The sequence below is a fragment of the Colletotrichum truncatum genome (assembly GCF_014235925.2).
Source record: "Colletotrichum truncatum strain CMES1059 chromosome Unknown Contig_0005, whole genome shotgun sequence".
NCBI lineage: Eukaryota > Fungi > Ascomycota > Sordariomycetes > Glomerellales > Glomerellaceae > Colletotrichum > Colletotrichum truncatum.
In genome coordinates, this window is record NW_027222402.1 from 3482197 (window position 1) to 3505413 (window position 23217).

Genomic DNA, 23217 nt, shown 5'->3' on the forward strand with positions numbered 1-23217 from the left:
CGGGCTAGTCGAATGGTCTAGATGAATATCTTTAAGAATTTATACTAGACTGGTTCCAAGATAAGGGACTGGAAATTCTCAGCCAAACTACGAGCTCACTTTTCACTTTCGTTGTCATTACATTCCACAACCATCATAACAAATGCATTGAAATATGATTAAGAAGCTGTTCAATGCTAAGCATTGCTAGCTATATTATTTTTAAACTAGCCCGTAACGTACGGACGGGCTCGAGGAGCGACAGTTACCTCAAAACTGTGCTAAGCATACATGATAACGTAGCTCTCCTGAAATCTTGTCCTTGAAAGATACTTTTTACAGGCCATACAGTAGATTGTATGTTCAGAGTGCAGGCGGGAGGCTTAGTTAAGGAGACCGCAGATGAGGCCACCAAGGTTAAGCTGGTTGAGGACACCGCCGACGAGGCCGAGAACAGTGGGCAGCAGTCCCGACAAAACTTCCAGAAGCAGGTTGATAACGCCACCAAGGGCGGAGAAGACGATCTTGAGAAGGTCCTCGACCAAGACATTGAGAGTGGTGAGAAGGTGGCCGATAACAGTAAGGAGGACGAAAACAAGAGGTCCCAGAAGCTCGAAGATGCCTTCTCAGATGTTAGCAGAAGTTAATGAGAAAGAGAAATAATAACATACTGATGCTAAGAACCTTCAACACGTTCTTGAGTGTAAAGATGATTTCGAAAACAAGCTCCAGAACAAGACCAACAATCTTCTGCTTCTCCTCCTCAACAATCTCGACGGTGTTGGACAGAAGCTCAACGACCTCGCTGACGAGGGTGTTGATGAGGCTAACGATAATGGTGATCTCGCTCTTCACAAGCTTGATGATGCTCTCCTTCTTCTCCTGCGCGGCGCAGGGGCCACAGACACCGTCAACGGTAGAGTTGATCGTGGAAGTGTGCTTCTTGACCTCAATGATGGTAGTCTGAATCTTTTTGATGACGACCTGCTCAGCGCGCTTGTCAAGCTCGTCAAGGTCGACGTTGGAAATGTCCTTAGTGCTAGGGATTTTGTCGGTGATTTGGTTTGTGCTAGGGATTTTGTTGGTGATATCATTGGTGCTGGGGATTTTGTCGGTGATGTCGTTGGTGCTAGGGATGTTGCCGACTCCGGGGATGGCGGGTGCTGCCAAAGAAGTTGCAAAGAGGGAGGACACAGCCACCAGACCAAAGTTGAAGAACCTCATTTTTACGGTATTGTTGGAATATAATGAATGACTGTGATAGCTGGATATAAATTAAGGAATGACAAGAAGGTAGAGAGACCTGAAAAGAATGACTAGGTTGAGACTGTTGATGGCAGAAGGACGAAAGTTTGGGCTAGTTTGAATCTTTAAGTATTCAGAGGAATATTACTGATGAGGATATGACAACTGCCGCAGTACCCTAGATGAAGTTCACCGCAAGATCATTCCCTAGCTCAACTAATCTGGACGAATAATCTCCTGGAAGATTTCACAACGCTAGTTATCTGTGAAAGGCAAAGATCACACCCGAGCTTTCCTGTTCTGGATGCTTGACGTGATCAGTAAAATTTGACAGGAAAGAAGCCCAGGGGGTCACCCTGGCTAGGACTCGCACGTTCAAGCTAGGGGTTCTTCCGCATGTTCCGTGGGGAAAAGACCCACGTTAGGATGTTTGTTGCACATTGCTACTACTATGATACGTGGATTTTTCACCACGTATCGGCACAGTTCCATGTGACACCTATTCGAATATCGAAGAAAAAAACAATGATATCGCGTTGTGAACCGAGCTAGCAGCTGTACATTTGCCTGGAAGGTTAATGTATTGTGTAGTATTGTGTAAGTAAGGTGGTTGACGCTCGGAGAATTTGGATCTGCGGGCCCACAAACTTGATGGTGGGGTAGGGATGATCATCATCACAACCACGACTAATCCCGAACGAAATGGGGCTAGCCTTGGAAGGACTGAACAACACATGGCAACTGTAAAGAGACGAATGATTGACACACTCGTAACTCAGTGTGGTTAAGTCATGTCATATCATTACTTCAGCTGCCGGCATTGTGACCCATCAAACCCTTGCCGTGGTCATCGTTTTCAGTTTCATGAAGACTTGGCCAAAGAAACTTGTCAATCCTAATGTGAAAAGACGTCGACAACTTCCAGGGGGCTGTATCACCGCTGTTGAAAGTTTCGTGGAGACTCCACAGACTACGTCTTCGTGACAAGCTTCAGAGCCCCAGGCGCCATGTCATTAGCCTCTCTCCTTATCAAGCGGTCCTATTATGAGATCACACAAACAAAAAGCCAGGCACACAGCGACGAGGACAAAGCATGAGTTGCACCAAAATTCTGCCTGGGTTGTGTTTAAAGGTTTAGAAGATAGCCATTTTCAAACCGTGTTTCATGAACCATGAGGACTATCAAGGACAGGCTAGTCTTAGAGAACTGGCGAATTGAGCATTACTAAGAAGGCTTGATAGAAGGAATAAAGTTTATACGATAACACAAATCCTGAAAGATTGGGTGCTTGAAGCCTGAAAAAACCGTCTAACATTATGTGTGATCACCTACAACTGAGCGGGACCAGAGCCGTACCGGCAAAGAGACACTTCAAGCCCGCTAAGGTTTCGACCAGTAGATGAAATGGGCCTCCAAAGTGATGATCTTACTGTATGTGAATGGTTGTACATGCATCATACCTAGACTGTGACTGGTATCTTTGCCTAGGGTCTGGGGGTCGCTAGTGTCCCAGAATCAAGTAAGCTCGAAGGTAAGCGGTGTCTTTTCTGCCACAATTGTAGTGTATTTATCTTTTCAGAACCAACGGTACGAGTCAAGTCTGGGAAAAGGAGTAAAAGAAGTCAAAATGATCACTTTGTTGGAGACTCTGAACTTGAAATGCACCCACCCACTACAGCAGGCAGAGCTGTGGACTTAGTGATGTACGGCGACGTCAGCTATCGAGACGAAGAGATCGGCTTTGAAAAATGGGCGTCTGACTCACGAGAATCTGAAAGAACTGATACAAAAATTCAAGTTAACATGAAATTGAGGACTGACGGGGAAAGCCAAAGAACAGTATCGTGGCGTTGCCCGTACAGTAAGTGCTTTTTGGAGATGTATCATGCGATCTGGGCATTTTTGGCAGTGGTTTTCTGGAAGTATTAAGACCACCGCAGCTTGTCATCCTCCCCAAGTTCCTTGGAGGGGATTAGATTACCACAGACCGAGATGGGGACTTGCTGTACTTGGGCGTCTGTTCTTGAATATCTAACAATTATCTATGAAGAAGGGGTAGTCTATACTGCCGCCAATCTGACCTGCAAAGAATTCTTGAGCAAGCTTGATAACTCTGGCTTTGTAAACTCCTAAATTTTCCAATGAGAAAACTACTTGACTGGACTAATTTACTTCGGCAATATGAAAATTACCAGCTGGTCATGTAAAGCTGGCCTGGAGCCTCATGCTTCTTTGCCGCCTGCAATGCCGAAGTTCCATTAGACAAGGTTAACTCACCAAGCAGCAACAACTGAGATATGATTAGTTCTTTGGAACGTGGGGTCTAAACAAAAGCTCTCACGTACATCTGCGCTCTATGTTTCTGTAATCTGGAGACGCTACACCCCAATGGTTGCTGTTCTTAGTTCTGCCACGAGAGAATGAGAGAAGGAAGACGAAACCCCGCACGAGCCATTTTGCTTTTAATGCCGTCAAGTTCTATTGAAAGTCTCAACTTCGCAATTCTAAATGCTTTGTTCGCGGTGAGCGGACGATTGCCATCGCTTGGGTTCATAAAGACTACTGATTCCACGGGAAAAAAGCCTCCGGATGCTGTTAGACGACCTCCTGTGAAGAACATTTACATAATTGCTATCCGCCACAGACCCACGTAGACCCCAAAAGTTATTTGCCAAAAGTTTTACGGAGCTCCAGGGCAAGCCCGTGGAAAAAGGTTGGGAGTTTTAGACAGCCATTATCACAAGGTATCCCAGAAGCCGCTCTTGTTCCCTCTCTAAGTCTCGGGGCCCGAGGAGTTATGGTGGATGCGGCCAATGCATTCTAAAAGTGGGGTGAATCGTCGCTCGATGCCTTTCTTGAATCACACTTTAACAAGGTTGAATCTTCTGTCAAGGAGATTATACAAGGCTTGGTGTTACATCCAAAAAGAATGGGATTGTCTGTGTGAAGAAGCTGTCACCCGGGGAAAGTTTGAAGACTTTTCCGCGATCGGATCCAACATATTCCAATGACGGGCCGCCTCGGATCCCGGGCATAAAGTCCGTGACCTTATTAGAACGTCTCCATAGACGTTATTTCCGCGGACTCCTGAAAACATCGGATTTCCCATCATTCAGAGTCCTGGGCCACTTCGTTCGGTTACTATCTTGGGTTATGCTTTGAGCTTGGGTCATCGAAGCAGCCATATAGGTAATTCAATTTTGTTGTTAGAAGTCAAGAACAAACTGCCACAGGCAGGCCTTCTTTCATGCAGGCAATTTTGAAGGCTTAAGCATCGGGATCTTTTTCTGAGATACCTCGTCTGTCTTGAACGAAAACAATTCGGATAAGGGCAATCTAACTCACCGAAAAGTAGCAGAACGGACTTTGCTCCGGCCAAGTGGAACCATTTGCAACCATACATGGCGAATCGGAATCGAGAATTAATTCCACCAAGTATGAGAAACTCGCCACTTCTGTGCGCAAGTCACAGCTACTGCTGATCGATATGTCCGTAAGCAAAATTCTTCTCTTCCACATGCCGTCAAATGACGTCAAATCGGGATCCATAGTCAAAGCAAAGCTGTCCATGTCATGAGTGTATCAAGAGATCAGATGAGACCAGGCACACACCACCACTGCTATCAGATCTGGCGACCGTGTAGCCCCTCCTCATTTCTGTCTCTGTTCCTCTGCGTTTTGTTTCGTCAATGGATCTGTGGACTTTTTCATACCAGAAAAACAAAAGGTTTTCAGATTGCAACCTCGCATTGAAAGGACGAGTCATTCAGAAGACCATCATCTGAAAGCAGATCGACACACCCAACACCAAATGTAACATAGTCATCGCATAATATTGATATTTAGAGGTGGAATACATAAACGAAAGCAGTCTGATTGTCCTTGTTTCCGTCATCCATTATCTGCAGTTGGTTGTTGAACCTGTCACTCGTGTAGTTAATGCACCGAGAAAAGACAAATCGGTGACAAGTGGTGAATGAAAAGGTAAATCGAAAATCTTGCAATAATTCAAAAAGCTCGTGAACAGTCCGAACTTAGGTTATCATGGATATTCAGACTCTGGAGTCTGTTCATGGTCGTTGGAGATGGATGAGGCTCTGAGCTCGAATGTACGTGAAATGGGGGTCACCGCCACCCCCGCAAAGCACTCAGAATGAGGCTATTAAGGCTAGCTCATTTAGAACCCCACCCTCTGTTGCAGGTCCTCTGACCTCAAGAGGGTTTTGCTGCAACTTTGATACTCAGAATTTGCGGGGTGCCTCATCGATGCCTCCCGCTCAACCTAGCATTTCTCTTGCCTTGCTTGTTCTATCAGGAACGTGTACACGAAGTGCAGGTTCCACAGTAACCAATGGGTTGATTAGCAAGCACTTGAATCTCCATGTTATCCTTATGCCGCCAAGAGACGGCATGTGGGCTTTGGGTATTTTGCCCAGAGAATTACCTGTCAGAAATGTGACATTCTCCTCGCCTCCACCTCGCAAATCTCCAAGGTTGTTCTAGGATCATCCATTTTATATCCTATATACACAATTGGAGGAATGTCACACGATCGCCAGATACCGCTGATGCAAGTGTTGCCAACCGATACTTTCCACAGTTTCGTAAGCAAAAACTTCAACGACGCGTATACTCACCATTGAGATCGAATGCCATCGACGAAAATAAGTGCCTTTTTCTGAATCGTGTTTGCGGCTCTCTGAATGCGACGCTACGCGTGTTGAAATCTCCAGTGTCCAATGTGAGGCTTGGCACACCTGTCTGTCACGCGAAAACCTGCCCGAGCCCTGAAGATTCGTAGGTTCATCCTTGAAACCTATCATACTTGGCAGGGACAAGCGAGATGTCTCTTAGGGGTCTCGTCTGTTTATTTTACAAAAGTTGAAATATCCCTGGATTCCTCGTGGCGACGTTCCACTCGAACCGAATCTAGCATCCCTGCTGCGGCGGGGAAACGGTCAAGTTTCTAAGTGGGTGTTGTCTCCTACGATAATGTGAAGCAGTATGATGTCTGCATGGAATACTTCGCACGCGCGGGGCGTTGTGCCATTCGTCTGACCTACGGTGCCTTGAATCCCCATCAACGTTCTGCCTGTGTCGCAGCTGAACTCTTCGACAAACTGTCACTCAAAGAAGCGTTTTCAATGTTGTGAATTTATCGGGGCTCTGCTACGTCCAGGAAACATGTTGATGATGTCTCAGAAAGAGGAGAAAATGGAGCCCTCATTCTCAATAGCTTCATTCAGATGGTTTCGGGAATTGAGGTTGGTGTTGAACTGCGCCCCAACAGCCAAGCTATGTCAAGGTATGGCCAAGGTGTAGCCAAGATGGATAACAAAGCTTCCATCGACGGATGAAGCCAGATCGCTCGCCGGACCGGTGTGGGCGCATCGATCCCCATGCGTTCCATTTCTGCACCAGCCCTTTGAAAGATCTCGGCGGGTTGATGCAACGGCCCCGAGTGCCAAGTTCAGAAGCAGAGGCCACAACCCTTCTCGTATTTGTTACCGGAACATATCGATTCGCCGAGTCGAGAATGGCGGTAGGGTAAGCGACCAATGCTACGATGCAAGGAATCTCCCTCTCAGATGCCGAAACGTGGAGATGTTTCACGGCGGCCAAAGCACCACTTCCCGCAATCCCGCCATTGGTCCTTGAGAGAATGGCTAGAGATCGATTTACCGAAGGCGAGCCCCGCCAGACCGAAACATATCTCGAGATTCTGGACTTCTATGCCGTTGACGGCATCATGGATACAGCACAAAGATTGAAAGTGAAGCTGGCAGTGATGTTCAGGAAGGGCAGCTTCTAGAAAGCGGGATGCAACACTGTCCTATCTTCACAACTGCCGATGAAAGCTGGGATCAGTGCACTGCCCCCCCATAGCTATGCCACTGCTATCCGTTTAAGTGCGATATCAAACGTAGGGCTGTAAATCACACATCTACGGTATCAATGACCTTGATTTTGGAGATCGAAAGGGCCGAAATCGTTGTGACATGGCACAAAGCTTGGTAGCAAGCCGATCTGGCGCTTCTGCTGTATAATAGCGTGGACTTCTTCTTCGTTGTGGTGTTGACAAAACGGGTGATCTGAGACAGGACCGACAGCGTTTTGCGACTTAGAGTCGGTGTGCTTGCCCAATGAGGCTGATTGATTTCATCCCATGATTAGTTTGAACTTAGATCGCATTGCAGGGTTTACGGTTCTCATTTGAGAGAAGAGGGTGAGCTGCTCAAAACATTTTTGAACATTTGCAAGACAAATAGCGCCAGGTCTAGAGCAAGGCCAGTAGCTATCTAGAAGAAGAAAAAGCAAGATCACGTTAGGACCAAGCCAGGTAATGCTTATAGTGTACGATTTGGCATATGTTGGCTTTAACCATCCAGTCTCGGTGGTTACATTGCACGTGAAAAGTAGTCAGTGGCTTTTAGACTGACAGGCGTAAGAGTGACATTCTCCTGGGACCTGCATTCCGCCATATGAATCAAGCATCAACAACCATATGGCGTCAATGTACCCCAGGCACTCAAAAATAGTGGATAACATGCGGGTGGATGATAGCTCCGTCTCGGCCCGCCAAGCTGCATGCATATTCTGCATGGAGCCCGAACAGTGATATCGTGCGGGTCAGATGGGAGATTGGGTGACACAGGGTCAATTAATGTGAACAAGCGGATACACACCGGTCGCGTTTTTCGCGATTGCGAAAAGTGTGAAATAGTTCGGAAAGGAAGTTCCCAGTTGACGAAACGTCGTTGGGTATTGTATGATACTGTGGCACAGAATATGGGAAAGGTGGTGTCTTGTGTTGCAAAGAAAGGACAAAAAGATCGGCGCATCACACAGAAGACATCCGACGACGCCACGGGGGTGTGCAGTGGTTTATGCCCTTCTGACCCTCTTGAAAGACAGATGAGATGATTTGGAGCATTTTGTTTGCCTCATGAGCAGGGAGACGGCCTGGATTGAAACGGTGTATAGCACATTCAGTGAACAGGGCGCCTTTGAGCTGCCGTGATGCCCGACGGCATCCGACGGGAGGCGTTTAGTCTGCTAGGCACAGCTGGGGCCCGAGGGTTTACCACTTCCACATTGTCCGAGAATCCTGGAAGGTAGATGCTCAGCTGAACCCAGTCCACACTCAGACGCCTCCCTTCCAGGTCTGTTCTAAGACTGAGCTTCATTCCATAAAAGAGAAAGCCATCCTACCAAGTTTAGGCTCTGGTTGTGTCTGGTTTTGTGCGACGAAGTGCAGGCGAACGCCAAGACAAAAGAAAGAAGTAAGCTGGTCTTGAGATTCTTCTTTTGGACGCCTCGTCAGTATTTTCGCCCATCATGACAATCGAATTTCTTCGGAAACACAACTTCAAGGTGACCCATCACATTACCTCAAATCTGTTATGGGTCACCATGGTGTTCGGTATGAGCGTCTTCACCTTCGGGTATGAAGGCTCAACGCTCAATACCATTCAGGCAATGACACGTTAGTACTTCTCAAGAAAACCTGGGCTCTGTTTAAACCACCGGAAACTCACGTGCTAACGAAAATCTTCACAACAGCTTTCGAACAGAGGTTTGGAGATTACATCCCGGCCAAAAAAGCATATGGCTTTACTTCAAACAAGTTGGCTTATATGAATTCTTTCCCTCTCATCATCTACGCAGTTGGCGTGGTCATCGGGGCTCAGATCGGCGAGCGCTGGGGCCGACGGCTGGTCTTTATTCTCACCAACATTGTTTGTATGGCGGGCACCATCACCGTGTACACAGCAAAATCCTACGAACAACTCCTCGCCGGCCGCATGATAGTCAACTTTCATGTTGGAATGGAAGCCTTCCTTATACCGATGTTCCAAGCCGAAATAGCACCTGCAGCCGTTCGAGGATCACTCACAGCCATCTACGCCGTCAATGGAGTTTTTGCAGCGTTCATCGCTTCCATTATCACAAACTTCACAAGCCACATAAATAATGATAATTGCTGGAAGATACCTGTTGGTATCGGCCTGCTCTTCCCATCCTTTTCTTTGTTCTTTTGGATGTTAATCCCCGAGTCCCCAAGATGGCTTCTTCGAAAAGGACAATATCAAAAGGCTGTGGAGAACCTGGACTATCTATTCAGCGCAATGCCGGGTTACGACGCAGAGAAGGAAGCCAAGCTTCTTCAAGATGCACTCAACCAGAGCGACACAAAGGGGAGATGGAAAGACTTGATCAAAGGCAACAACTTGGTGAGTAATACGTAAGCCCCTCAACTACACCACAAGAAGCAATACTAACTAGCAAACTTTAAAGCGCCGAACGGTCAATGGCCTTGTTGCTGCCGCCTTGGGTGCGCTTTCGGGAGCTTCATTCTCTAACTTATATGGTACCATCTTTTTGAAGAGCTTGAAGGTTGTCGACCCCTTCTTGATGACAATGGTCAAGAGAGCGCTCCTGCTTGCAACTGCCATAACCTTTATGTTCATTATTGATCGGGTCGGCCGCCGGCGCCTATTTCTCCAAATGGGTTTTGTACAAACAGCAATTCTCATGGTCATGGGTGGCATGGGTACGATACTGCATCCGACATTAAACATCAACAAGGGTATCGTTGCACTGACGGTCATGTTCCCTATTTTCCATTTTGTGTCTTTCGGGGGCCCGTAAGCATTTCATTACATCCCCTGACAGTTTCGCCATGACTGACAAACTTAGGCTACAACTGACCAAGACCGAGATTCCACACATCACGCTAAGAGATAAATCTGTGATGCTCTTCTGGTTGACGGCAAACCTCTGCAACTTCATTGCGTCTTTTACTTTGCCGTACCTCCTACAAGAGCCAGCAAACTTAGGATCACGAGTTGGTCTCATTTACGGCTCAATATCAGCTTTGGGTCTGGTTTGGGGATTCTTTTGCATGCCAGAGATGGCACGGAAGTCTCTGGAAGAGATTGATGAGATGTTCGCAGCGGGCGTTCCAGCCTGGAAATCAAGACGTAAGCCCTCCAACCCCCGAAAGAATTTACCCATGAGTACAGTTGACTAATACCTTATAGACTGGAGAGGCGAGCAAGGTGCTAAGATTACTGATATTGAGAATCACGGTGTGATTAGTGACAGTTCTAGTGAACAAAGTGTTGAGAAACCTGAACTTGAGCCTGTGGTTCAAGAAAAGCCGTCGAAGGTTTGAGAAAACGAGCAGTGGACATAATTGCATAAGCATAAGGAGGTCATGTAGACCTAAACCATAATTTTAATATTTGATAGGTAATTCATAAGAAAGAATTTCATTCAAGCGTGCGCGTTTCTTCCCAAAGGATTTGTCACACAGTAGCAGAGTCGACGAAGAAAGACAATGACTTTTATAGATATCTTGTAAACCTATTCAAATACTCCCTTGAAAGTTTATGTTAATGGTCCCTGCAAGCTCACTTTGAGTCTGGAGGCGAAGTCAGCGGTAGTTTCTGCTTGCGGCTGCTCCCAGAACCGAAGCCTCGTTACACACCTTCGGCGCCTTAACCTTGAATTGGTTTCCCTACACCAGGCTGGCTGACTACAACCAAGTCCGCACGCATACCATCTAACCAGCCAAAAGCAAGCTCTATTTATCGCTGACATGTCAAGGTCAAGTGCAACAGATTTTCGAACATCCCAAGATTTCAACGGCGTCATGAGCACGGATTGAGATAGTTGACTTTTGGCGTGCTGGGGTCATCCTCAATGCCTTTCAATACTTTAATTAACCGCAACCAATCAAATTTGCAATGTGCTTCGAACTGATTCGAGGAAGCTGAGCATATTTTTCCATTGGTTGTTTTGATTGGCGATCGCTGCCAGATCACACCTCTTGGGAAACTTCACTTCATACCTGCACCCTCAAGTTCATTTTCCAAACTCTCAAAGTTCCGCCGGTGAAAACTGCAGTTTTCGGGTTTTCTTTGATCATAGCTGCTTCTCCTGTCCTCTCCCCCTCTCCTGAAAACAAGGCGAATTCAAGGGAGACAATTGTTCCGTTTTCTCGAAACAGCGTCTAATCTCGATTTTGTTTCCGGCAGTGAATCAGATGGAGGATGGTGTGCTCAGACGAAACAACCCTATCAGAGGGGCTTCCCACCGAGACCTGCGGTGCTTGACTTTCGTCCAAGCGCGCGGACCGCAGCAGTCAATCTTTCCAAACAGAAAGATTCACTGGCTTGAGAGCTGCATGTACCCGGCATCGCGCGGTAAAATATTTACTTGCATTTCGAAATGTCTTGTTATCTTTGATAGGCACTGTAGCGCGTAAAAACATGGATTAACCCGTCGATATCAAAGTTCAACAGCATTCCTGTCATCCAACCCCAGGGGCAATTCCACACTACGAGAGGACATTTGCCGTGATTGAAAGTTTGGCAAAACGACAACGAAGTCTTGATTCGGATTCAGGGACACTCCGACTCAAGAGACCCATAAAAGAAGCTCCATTCGTCAAGATCAGTCAAGGGATCAGCTCTGTGCCCCTGCATTAGCGTCCAGCTCAAATACCTCTGATCTGCCGCTCCGAGGTTTTGCTTATTGTCATGAGTCTGGTCATCTTCTCTCTTGTTCAACTACATACTTCTTGAATTCCATTTTGGTCGTGATTAGGATACCAGCATGAAGACTTCATCGTCTCAGACATTGGTCGTCCTTGGCTTGGCCGGGTTTGCAGCCGCGGCTGCGGTGCCTCAGACCTACGCTGTCGACAGGACCTATAGCCTCATGTCTGATCTTGGCACCAACTACACTGTTTTTGAGCACGCTGCCACGAACTCCAGGACGAGGTTCGTGACAGACTCGAAGATCTGCGAGACAACGCCAAATGTGAAGCAATACTCTGGTTACTTCGATGTTGGTAAGTCATGATATTCCTATCTTTCCGCGAATAGAATCTAACAATACCACAGGTACCGATCAGCATATGTTCTTCTGGTTTTTTGAAGCCCGAGATAAGCCAAAAGAAGCACCTGTGGCATTATGGTTGAACGGCGGCCCAGGCTGCAGCTCCATGATAGGCCTCTTCCAAGAGAACGGTCCTTGCACTTTCAACAGCGGAGGCGATGAACCAAAACTGAACCCGAATTCATGGAATAATTTTGCAAACATGGTAAGTCGCCTGATACTGATCTGCTATGGCTTTTTCCCGTCGGCACACAACTACAACACAACCGCGCTCGTCCCTTCTTGGCACTGCTAGTTTGATGCTGACCCTGCCCGCCCATTACAGCTCTATGTGGATCAGCCAATCGGAGTCGGTTTCAGTTATGGCACGAACGATGTTGATTCTACTGTCAAAGCGGCACCCAAAGTTTGGTCTTTGATGCAGTCATTCTACGCGCAATTTCCTGAGTACAAGAATCGCGAGTTCGGTTTGTTTACAGAGTCATATGGCGGTCATTATGGCCCAGAGTTTGTGGACCATTTCCAAAGCCAAAATGATAAGATCAGCAAAGGCGAGGTTAAAGGCGAGAAGATTAATGTCGTAGCCTTGGGTGTCAACAATGGCTGGATTGATGCTCGTGAGTCTATGAAAGTGGTACGTGTTGCTGAGATACTGACGGAGTTTCAGAGAACCAATTCCGCGACTATCTTGATTATGCTATTAACAACACTTACAACAAACTAATCGACCAAGCCAAGTACGATGAACTTGCTAAATCTTATGAGAAAGATTGCAAGCCTCTCCTCAACCAGTGTACCGCCCCTGAGGGGAACAACGAGGCTTGCCTGAATGCTGAGACTGCATGCTACAACGCAATTGAGGCACCGATCGAAGCTTCGAAGATGTTCAATGTGTACGATGTCAGAGCCAAAGATGACAAGTTTCCACCCAGCACTTACGTAAAGTACCTCAACAAGCCTGAAGTGATGAAGGCTATTGGTGTTATATCGTCGTACCAAGAATGCCCTCAGGCGCCTTACGACAAGTTTTCATCCACCGGAGATGGCAAGTCAACTGTGCCAAGATCTGAAACGGGATATCAACTAACAATTTTAATTTTAGCCCAACGGTCTTTCCTCAATACCCTGGACAATGTTACTAAATCGAACGTCACAGTGCTCGTCTGGGCCGGCGATGCTGGTAAGAAACATTTCTTAGTAGTTGATTGTATGACTTGGCTAATGTACTTTGCAGACTGGATTTGCAACTATGTGGGCAATTACAGAGCTGTTACTAGGATCGGTGGGCCTGAATTTGAGAATGCCGCGATGAAGGATTTTATGCTTGATGGAAAGAAGAAGGGAGAATACAAGACCGTGAAGAACCTGAGCTGGCTGAGGGTGTATGACGCGGGCCATGCGTTGATGGCATACCAGCCTGAGGTGGCTCTCGTTGCTTTCAAGCAGACGATGACCAGGCAGCCGATCAATTCTCAGTAAGTACTATAGCTATACATAATTGAAATAAATTTTAGTTCACAAACCCATGTGCCAAAATAAATAAGCATCGCATGCCCTGAAATTCCTCTCAGAACCAAGGTCGAACAACCGACCAAGGAGATTAAGACTCCGTTGTTGAGCCAACATGATGAAAGCAAACTGAGATAACTCGAAAGTCACCACCATAGTCGCGAATGAAAAGAAAAAACATAACTATTTAGGAGAGTCGAATTTATTTACCGCAGTTAACAGCTTATAATCACCACTCTGGATCATTTGGTGTTTGTACTTGGTTGAAATTCTCCATACAGATCCCGTCAAATCATTTGACAAGATTTGGACAATGAAACTCTCTTGGAATTCATGGTTTCCGTACAAGACCTCAAACGCTGTGATCTGGCAGTATGGACTTGGCAGCTTACAAAAACCGAAATGGTTTCAAACATAGAAGAAGACGTTGAACCTAGCGTTCGAGTCCTCAAAGCGGCAGCCGGGAATGACAAAGATATATTGTGACCCAACAGGACATGAGTACACAGGAAGCATTCGCCAGACAGCATTAGAAAGTTATGTTGGTGGCCACGAACTTATGATCAAGCAAACTTTTTATCTACTAAAAAGCGATGAGAATGGTCGCGTATCTTATTTGTCAAGGTCCTGGGCGGACTGGCAAAAATTATGACAAAATACAACTTTCACATCTGAACGAAGTGCTGTGATTCCTAAACCATGATTGACTAAGCCCCGTATGGCCAAGCTTGTTGGTGTTCCAAGGACTAGGTACCACAATCAAAAGAGTGAGTAAGTTAGTTCTAGTGGAAAGTCAGAGGAGGAAGATGTGCATGAAATGCACACTGCACTTAGTTGAAGATGTAATCTATGTAGAGCACATCCACATCTTTCATGTAGAACGAGACAAATGCCTGTGGTTCATTGCATAATGGATGCTGTACCTTGCGTGAGAAGGGACTTAGTGCTACATATTTACGAATTATCATTCATTATGCCATGTTTCTTATGTGTCATTCGTGTTATGATAAAGCTAGGAATTAAAGCATACTGTAGATTGTGTTTTGAGCCTTGGGCACGTACATACATGTATATAGCCGTTTTGATAGTTTGAAAAGGGCTTTTTGAATTGGTCATCAGCCCAAAGTTAAACCCAAGAAATTTCATGGTGAACATTATTTCAATGGTACGTTGTAATCCTTACACCTGCGGCCAAAAGTCGATCTGTTTCTGGATTGCGTCAGATTCATATGCCTCTCACACTACGTGACGTTCCTTCCCTTGTACTTGCATTCGAGCCATCGACCTGCTGACCATATTGTCTTGGCCACGAAACAAGATGTACTCTCGTCTATCATGTCTCGATGTCTTCTTACATGACGCAGCAGAATCCACCTTCCTGGTTTCTTGGAAGGCAACAAGAGTCGCTACAGCGACGGCCATGGTCACGAGTCGAAATAATGCTGTTTCTTCGGGAGATCACGTTTGGAAAAAGGATGATTCAACTTGAGGATGAATGATTTTATGATTTAGGGGGAGCTACACCGTATTCAGAGCCACACAGCCCCAGTGGTGTATCATTGTTGAGCCGTACCAGATGATAAGAACCTCAGTCAACGAAGCGGCGGACTGAGTATGACTTACACAAGACGTTTCAGCCTTCACTGGTGTATTTTTTTTATAAAGTGAAACTCCTGGATCTGAGTAGCTCTAAGTGATAGAATGTTTACATGTCAGTTGTGATAACCTCTAGCCAATTTCAGGTACTGCTGCCTGAGTAGGTAGATTTTCCCTCGAAAATGATAGGGATTAAACCTTCGTCGCTGGAATGAAATGCCTTGCACTCATGCGAATTCAAAAATGTTGGAGAACCCAAAGACATTTTCTGCGCAAACCCAGTTGTTGTGTTTGAACATGGTCGTGTGTCGTAATGCTGACCCCTGGTAGTGCTGTAGAAACCGAAGTGGAACCTGAGTCACTGTCTGGTTCTCAAACACACGGGAGCCTTCAACCGTACGCCACCGTGCCTGCCAACGAGCCATGAAACGACTGACAGTTATTAGAATGATTCAGGATTCACCTTGGTCTGAGAGAATCGAAGGATCGCGAACTCACCGGAAATGTATAAATACCAGCCCGCTCATCAGATGGAGAACGCTTTTAGAATATCACCATCAGATCAATCAACATACAGCATCGACGAGGTCAACGTTTCAATTTAACTAAGTGCTATATTTTAAATTCTTAATTATATATAAAAAAGAATCACGCCTCCAAATCATCATTTACGTCAACAATGGGTGGAATGGACGCTGCCGCTGCCGCACGCATCGCCAAGAGCAAAGACGTAAGTTTTCTCACTACCACACTCACTCTGACCTAGCATGAATGTTGTTTGCTTTGTATTATTTGATATGAGGCAAATCGAACGTTGCCTGTGTTTAATCCCTGCTCACATTTATGGTGCTCTACAGAAGGCCTTCGCCAAGCGTGCTGCAGATGCCGCCAAGAGAAACGCTGCCCAGGGCGGAAGCTCGTCTTCCAGCTCCGGCACCAAGTCCGGCGGCGGAAACTACTCAAACACGGATTCCAAGAGTGGTGGCTCTAATTCAGAAGCCTGGAGGAAGTTCTACGTTCCTTGAACCCATCACACAAGCAGCTCGTATGGCTGGTCCATACGGCATAGCAAAGGAATGCCTTACCAGTCGATCATCAAAGGCGACGGAGATTCCTTAAGAATAATTACAAAGGGATTATGAAATAAAAAAGTAAAATGACAGCTGATTTGTTCAGTCCAAATTAGTCATGAGTTTGGGGATTCCAACACGTCGTAGTGGTGCATCATCCATTGAACATCGCACAGAAGCCGACCGTAGTTTGCTCTCACGTCACTTGCCATAGTACTCGAAGCGTCAATATACGATGCTAGTATGATGTTTTTCTTATAAGCAATTCGCCGGAACTACTTTTCGCTTCGTCATTATACCTTTTGAGCTAAACATGTAATATATGTATTAGCCTATAATTAGAAAATAGAAAGACATAGGGTTCATGGCTCAAGATCGAAACATATATCCTCCGGACCCCACAGCTTCCACACGAGTTCAGGAAGGGCAGAGACAAGACACTAAAACGGCATGGGGCTGAGTTGATGAAACAGAAACCTCTCAAGCTGTATTGCGGCTGCGCATGTGTCACCACGACTTTAAGTCACGTCATGGGCGCCCCACGAAAGGAGATTAAAGCATCGGATTTTGGCCAAAGTCTAGTAAATACATACATAATGCCAGGTTCCTACCGCCTGAGAGCATGAACGTACTCTTGTGCCGCAAAAAGACATATACCGGCTTACATCAACATTCTAGGCGATCGCATAAAGACTACACAGCCAAAAAGATGGACGAACAGGGAATCGAACCCTGGACCACTCACATGCTAAGCGAGTATTATACCACTAAACCATTCGCCCATTTAATGATTTCGCCCGGACTTGAACCGGAGACCTTCAGTGTGTTAGACTGACGTGATAACCAACTACACCACGAAACCATTTGTTGTTGAAGGAAATGGACATGGAAGGGTTTATATTGCTCGAAAACGGAAACGGAGATTGTGTGGTGGGGATAGAGGGCTGTACCGAAGCGGACCCCGGATATAGTCAGCGTGCAGTGAAGCGGGCCGAGGTGCAGGGCGACTAGCATCCAACGACGGACTGCATTTGCACCCATATGGGGAATAGAGAAAACAACAATAGCGGTTGTTGAGATGGATATCTTTGGACTTGCTAGTGTTGAAAGCCATGACTTGGCCTATGGATACAAATCTCGTTTGAACTGACCGTCACCCAGCAAATCGTAATGACGAATGATGAACCGTTGCCATGAGAATCTCCTAGTTCTCATCCCGAGACCCTGGAACAGCCAATGATCGCGTCGTGAACTGTCCATTTCGCGATTCCCAGTTCCAAGGGTGCAGCGGTCGTGTCTCGCGTCTCTTGAAGACGGGTCGCGGTCCATATTGTAACAGGCTTCTATCCTCGTACATTTGTTTGGGGAAGCGCGACAGGAACGACAACGATTGGTTGCGGCGATTGTGGGCCGCGGGTCGGGCGGGCCCGGCATGGGCCCGACGGGGTACGCTAGTCCGCGATAGGGAATGTGTAAACAATGGTAGTGATAACAACTTTTGGGTTGTAGCTCGACAAACATTACACGTCTGGAACTACTGAGTGTTGCTGAAAACACGACAAGGCACACACACTGTTCTGTTCGTTTATAGGTAGAAGAAGCCAGAAAAAAATATCTCCGTTGTTAGCATTCTTCTTGCACGTCAGGCTTTGCCAGTAGAAGTCCTGGTCTTGCTAGTCTAGTCCTCCCCGACTCTTTTCCTACAGGCTAGCCAAGATGCATGACGATGACCTTCCCATAGCGCTTCGGCGCACGCGTCGGAGCGTAGGAGGAGCTGCGGCGGTTCAAAACACCTCAGTTGAAGCATTGCCGGCATCGACACCGCATAGGGCATCTAAACGAAAGGTCCGATTCTCCGACCCAGGCCTAGCAGCAACGCCACGAACAACATCTCGCACGGCGTCGTCCACGGGCCTGACACCCATGGTCCGTCGGGCGACTCTGAACCGCGGAACACCAACTAGTAGGGTCCGACGCCACTCCGCACCGGTACCTCGTACTCCGTCCGGCAGCGGCGCAGCCCCGTTTGAGGTCCCGTACTGCGGCGAGGTTCACTTTCTTCCTCTGCGCCAAGTCCTCGACGGTCGCGTACAACGCCGCATAAGGCGTAATGGGCTAAGCGAAGAGATGAACACCATCTCCAGTGAGAAACGCCGCCGCGCAAAGGACACCAAGGCTGAAATCGACAGACTCAAAGCGCAGCTCAAGGAAAGGGATGCCGAAATTTACGAGCTACAGAATGCGACCATTGTGCTTGACACGGATCGTATATGGGAGCTTGAGCGAGAAGTGGAATCTTTGAAAGAAGAACTCTCTAGCCGTGCAGGTGTGCGAGAGAGGACTTGCTACGAATGGACTTTGGCAGCCCGGGATCCGTTTGCGGATGATTTCATGGAGACCGACACCGTTGAGGCAGAATCTATTGCCGGCGAGAGGATAGTAGGCGATGAAACGGCTTTCGGAGATGCGACAATGGCGGATTTTGTATGCAGCACACCCTCGAGAGTCAGGTCATCGTTCCTTACGCCGCCCCTTACGAGTCCTGTTGCCGAGGCTCCGATGACCCCGTCTTCCCACAGGAGCACGAGAACCCTTAACCCATCTGCGCAAATCGGCGTTCAAACATCATTCCCTGATCTTGAGAAGGAATCATTGCAGCAGGAGCTCACATCTCTCCGTCTTGAAATGTCCAAACTTACCAGCACTCTCGAATCATACAACTCCCTGACGGCTCGTATCTCTGACCGTCTATCTTCATTCACCCCATCCAAGACCCCAGAAACCCCATCAGACCCGCTAGAAACCATCGAAGGGCAGGTCAACAATCTCTTGCAGACAGTCTCAGATCGTACGGCAGCGTTGCTGGACTTGAACAGCTCCCTAAGCGGCCTTGGGTTCTCTGGTTCCGACGCGAGCGAAATCATCACCTCGCTTGCTGCCTCTCTCCGCACGGCACGGTTGGAACTGGAGTATCTCACCCCAGGCGAGATCACCCTCCCTCTGTCCTCCCACGGTGCCGAAGTGTTAGATCTTCTTCTCACACGCCTCCGCGACCTTGCGAAGCGAGCCCGGGAAGACGAGGCTTCCATCGATGAGTACCACCAACTCGAGCTTTCCCTCCGCCAGCAGCTCGGCGCAAGGGTGGCGGCGATGGACGGCCTCAACGAAGAGCTCACCCGCGCCAAAGCACAGCTCCAGCAGAAGGATGCTACGGTAAAAGAGCTGGAAGTCAGCGTTGACAGACTCAAGGGTGCCGTGAACGGTTACATCCGTGACGTGATGGAGCTTGAATCCATTGTCAGCAGAACGGAGAGCGAGAACAGAGACGCAATGGCTACCAAGGATGCTCAAATTGAAGTCGGAAGACGGGTTTTGCGGAGCAAGGAAGACATGATCGCCCAATTAGAAGGCAAGCTCGCTGACTCCATTGTACAAACGAAATCCCTCCGCCGAAGACTCGATGAGAGCGAGGAAACCAGGACGAAAGAAGCTGCCTCCCTGAACCGCCGCAGTGGACAAGCTCTTGCACTTCGGGACGCACGAGTGGCTGAGTTAAGGGAAGAGATCGAGCGGGTCAATGAGAGCTTGAGGGCTGCACACGAGGGAATGAAGAACTTGAGGATCGAGAAGAAGGGGTTGGAGGGAAAGCTGGCGGAGGAGAGAGAGAGCGCGAAGAGGGTCATTGACCAAATGAAAGAAGAGCTCGAAAGGGTTGTTAGCATGAGTCGGGACTTCCTGGCGGAGCCGGTTGAGGAGGCGGGCTCTACAACGCCGAAAACAAGCCCTCCCAAAAGGAGGGCGATCGGCATCGAACCCTACACAGAGAGCATCCCTGAGTCGCCGCTTGCGGAGGGTACGGTGGTGCAGAAAGGATTGCTTTCGGGAGAGATGGCCAGAAGATCTTTTGGAAGGAAGAGGAGGAGATATGACAGTGGACTTGGTTTTCTGGATGAGGACGAGGTTGATGCATGAAGGGTAACAACTGACGTGAGTCGGGCGTAGGAGAATGGCGATTAGGCGCAGGTTCATTCGTTTGCCAATTCCATAGATGGCGCTTTTTTCTTTTGTTTAATCCGGTATAAGATATATGGAATGCCAAGGGGAAAAAAAAATATTTCCATTTTCAACCGCATCCGAGATCCATCCGGGGGAGTAAAATGCGGCCCCACATCTCCGGCCCCGGGCAGAATTCCCATACGCCAATGATAGGTAGACGAGTGAATTAAAATGCTTGGCTCTATATAATTGGGAAGCCAAATTCTTGGTCGCTTTTGGTAGAAGTCAGATAATATTGATCATATGTGTGAGTTTGATACCCCTGACATGTTCGCAGCCGCCTGTGCCACCGCATTCATCCCACCTCATGACCAGACCTCATCGCCGCATCATCCACAATCCAGTCGCAGCAACCACCCGAATCCGTCCTACACCAACCGCACTCCTCGACAGCAAGGTAATACATGAATACCAACCACCCCAGCCTCGACTCCTTCGTTTACATTTTTCATATCTACGCCTGTCTCTGCTCAATTTCCCAGAATTCCAAGCATCTCCATGTTGCCAGCCACACAAACCATTATGTTACCTCCAAACGAGACTTCCGTCGACGACGTTGAGCGCGGAAAGACACTGTCAATGTCTTCGTCAACCAACAGATTCTCTAGTACCTTTACATCTCCCGAGGCACCAAATACAACGTATTTCGCCAGCATACTCAAGAAAGAGCGACAGGGCACTCTGCCGGTTTATGAGCATGAGGAAAAACGCGCGAGCTTAATATCGAACAAGCCGCACTTTGATGTATTCAAGTACAGGCAAGACTTGGCAGCGAGCGCCGCGAAAAGGAGGAGAAAGTTCAACTTGATTGCTGCGGTGGTTGTTGCGTTTGCGTTGTTAGCCTGCGCTGGTACGTTGGCATTGATTCTAGCTTGTTCACGTCGACAATGAGGTTGACATTGCTTTTTGGGGGGTTGAAGGGGGCAGAAAATGAGCGTAATGAGGCAGCCGTGAGGGCCGACACGTGATGACATATTTTATACCGACAAACAGTTTTAGAAATTAAATGTTAATCGAGGCTAAGAGCGTTTTATAGTCACTTTCGGCAAAATCGTTCTGTACACACTTTACAAGCGTATCGAAGCTCTCGGTTGGGCTGCTTGGGCATACCTCAGCCTAGACACGTCAAATTATTATGTATGAGTTAATGGGTGTGAGAAGATGGATAGCGTTATCACCATCTGCTTCCGGGAAGATTGGAAAGGCAATTATATGTTGGTTCTACAAATCAATTTGGAACTAGGGAACGATTTGCGACTTAGAATCAGAACTCTAGGGCTGTATAAGGCAAACTGAAGCATCATTTGTTTGCTGTCGCGGGCTACGTTTTCCCAAGGAAACTACTAATTATGTTAAACTAGACGTACCCAGAGTCGCTGTTTAGTTTAAGGCAGAGCATAACATATCCACCTTTTGATGTCAGTAATACCACCATGACCGGCAGATGTTGAGCAAGTAGACCAGACGAGACCTCGCTCTTTGGCCCACACTCGTCAGAGTTTCGACCCATAAATATGTTTTCGGCCTTTGGAAACTTTAATGTAACGCTTGGAAAAGACATGATGCTATGTTCGCTGAAGTGAGAAAATAGCCAACGAAGCCTTGCTCGAAGACATTTTGGTCAAGTAGACATAGCCGGAACTCCTACAAGCCATCCTCCTCCTTGTAGTCAACCTTTGGCTGACAAGCGTTAGAGGATGGTGGTTGGAAACCACAGAAGAGAAAGAGGTCTTGGAGAATGACAATGCCTCCTGAAAATCGTTGGCTAATACAATTCAATGGCATTTCGTAAGCTTCGGCCCTGTCGAGCCGGAGGCTTACCTAGCGCGCTTCGACCGAGTCTGCAGCCTCCAAGGCAGGGTCTGTTCCTCAACCGGCCCCCTTGGTTGTCTGGCGTATGCGCTTTGCAAGCTCCTCTTGACACACATGGCAAACTATTACGCCGTCCCTGATTCTTATGTGGTCGGGCTGAACCCTGCAGGAACGCCTCCTACCTGCAACTTTAGTTAGTGGTATCCGAGCAGCTGGGTCGACGTCTGGACCCTTCCATTTGATGGATCACTCACTGATGAGATAGCCGTCAACACGTGGCACAGTCAGAGGAGGAAGCAGCCACACCAGAAATGGACTCCAGCCTGACACGTAGGCATAGCTAGCTAAATAACTTGAATCGTGGACCCCTTCGGAATATGGCGATATCTACCTTGAGGTTGGTTCTTAGGATATGGCTTTTCTATCGCCTACACCGCCACTAACTTGGTCATTTGCAAATAATCAGACCAACCACGCCAAACTTGCGCATCAAAAACAGTGTAGGAATACGTGTAAGTTGTAACTATCAGTGGCGCCAGAGCTTCTCGCTGGCAACTAGTTTCTCTTGAAGAAGAAAGCTCAGGCCAAAACTTACTACCCCTCCTCTCTCGTGCCAGTTTCACCTGTTCAGCTTACAGCTCAGAAGACTTCTCCAAAACCTGCCACCACACCATCTCAACGCCTGGCTACCGTGCCACGCTAATTTCTCACCCACACACTTTTTAAATGGGAAAGTCGGCAAGGACAACTTCGCCGAAATTGTCTTAGCTTGTAAGCCCATTCATCTCAGCCACATCAATTTCAGTGAACCGGCACCTTTTGCGTTAGCGTCAATTAGTGTGCAGTAGAGAGGCCTTGAGAGCACAGAGAATATGCCTGCTTCCTTACTCCCTGCCTCCTTGCATTGCGCTACTAAGTGTGACTGAGACCCTTTCCACACAGCTGGATCTTCGAAGCGTTGGCTTGAAAGCCGGCAATCCTTCAGAGCATTCCCCTTAAAGCTTGTAAAGTTGGTGATCAGATGCCATGCAGCTAGAGGCT

General features: G+C 47.5%; 6 protein-coding genes across 6 annotated transcripts; 5 read left to right on the forward strand and 1 right to left on the reverse strand.

The window, feature by feature from the left end:
* Positions 1–362: 362 nt before the first annotated feature.
* CTRU02_209018 (uncharacterized protein) lies at positions 363–1203 on the reverse strand (the record flags this gene model as incomplete). The annotated part of the gene is made up of 2 exons (XM_036726031.1): positions 363–601; positions 651–1203. The coding sequence occupies 2 exons, from the start codon at positions 1201–1203 to the stop codon at positions 363–365; spliced, it is 792 nt and encodes a 263-aa protein (XP_036582224.1).
* A 7360-nt stretch (positions 1204–8563) lies between these two features.
* On the forward strand, positions 8564–10403 carry CTRU02_209019 (sugar transporter; the record flags this gene model as incomplete). The annotated part of the gene is made up of 5 exons (XM_036726030.1): positions 8564–8711; positions 8789–9459; positions 9524–9873; positions 9926–10209; positions 10270–10403. 5 exons carry the CDS (start codon positions 8564–8566, stop codon positions 10401–10403), a joined length of 1587 nt encoding a protein of 528 aa, XP_036582223.1.
* A 1445-nt stretch (positions 10404–11848) lies between these two features.
* On the forward strand, positions 11849–13612 carry CTRU02_209020 (carboxypeptidase s1; the record flags this gene model as incomplete). Its single annotated transcript, XM_070205191.1, has 6 exons — positions 11849–12086; positions 12139–12338; positions 12459–12750; positions 12801–13178; positions 13236–13313; positions 13368–13612. 6 exons carry the CDS (start codon positions 11849–11851, stop codon positions 13610–13612), a joined length of 1431 nt encoding a protein of 476 aa, XP_070061266.1.
* Positions 13613–15917: 2305 nt separating this feature from the next.
* Positions 15918–16263, forward strand: CTRU02_209021 (uncharacterized protein; the record flags this gene model as incomplete). Its single annotated transcript, XM_036726028.1, has 2 exons — positions 15918–15968; positions 16096–16263. 2 exons carry the CDS (start codon positions 15918–15920, stop codon positions 16261–16263), a joined length of 219 nt encoding a protein of 72 aa, XP_036582221.1.
* Positions 16264–18024: 1761 nt separating this feature from the next.
* Positions 18025–20280, forward strand: CTRU02_209022 (uncharacterized protein; the record flags this gene model as incomplete). Its single annotated transcript, XM_036726027.1, has 1 exon — positions 18025–20280. The coding sequence occupies one exon, from the start codon at positions 18025–18027 to the stop codon at positions 20278–20280; it is 2256 nt and encodes a 751-aa protein (XP_036582220.1).
* A 606-nt stretch (positions 20281–20886) lies between these two features.
* CTRU02_209023 (uncharacterized protein) lies at positions 20887–21255 on the forward strand (the record flags this gene model as incomplete). The annotated part of the gene is made up of 1 exon (XM_036726026.2): positions 20887–21255. The coding sequence occupies one exon, from the start codon at positions 20887–20889 to the stop codon at positions 21253–21255; it is 369 nt and encodes a 122-aa protein (XP_036582219.2).
* Between the last annotated feature and the right edge of the window lie 1962 nt (positions 21256–23217).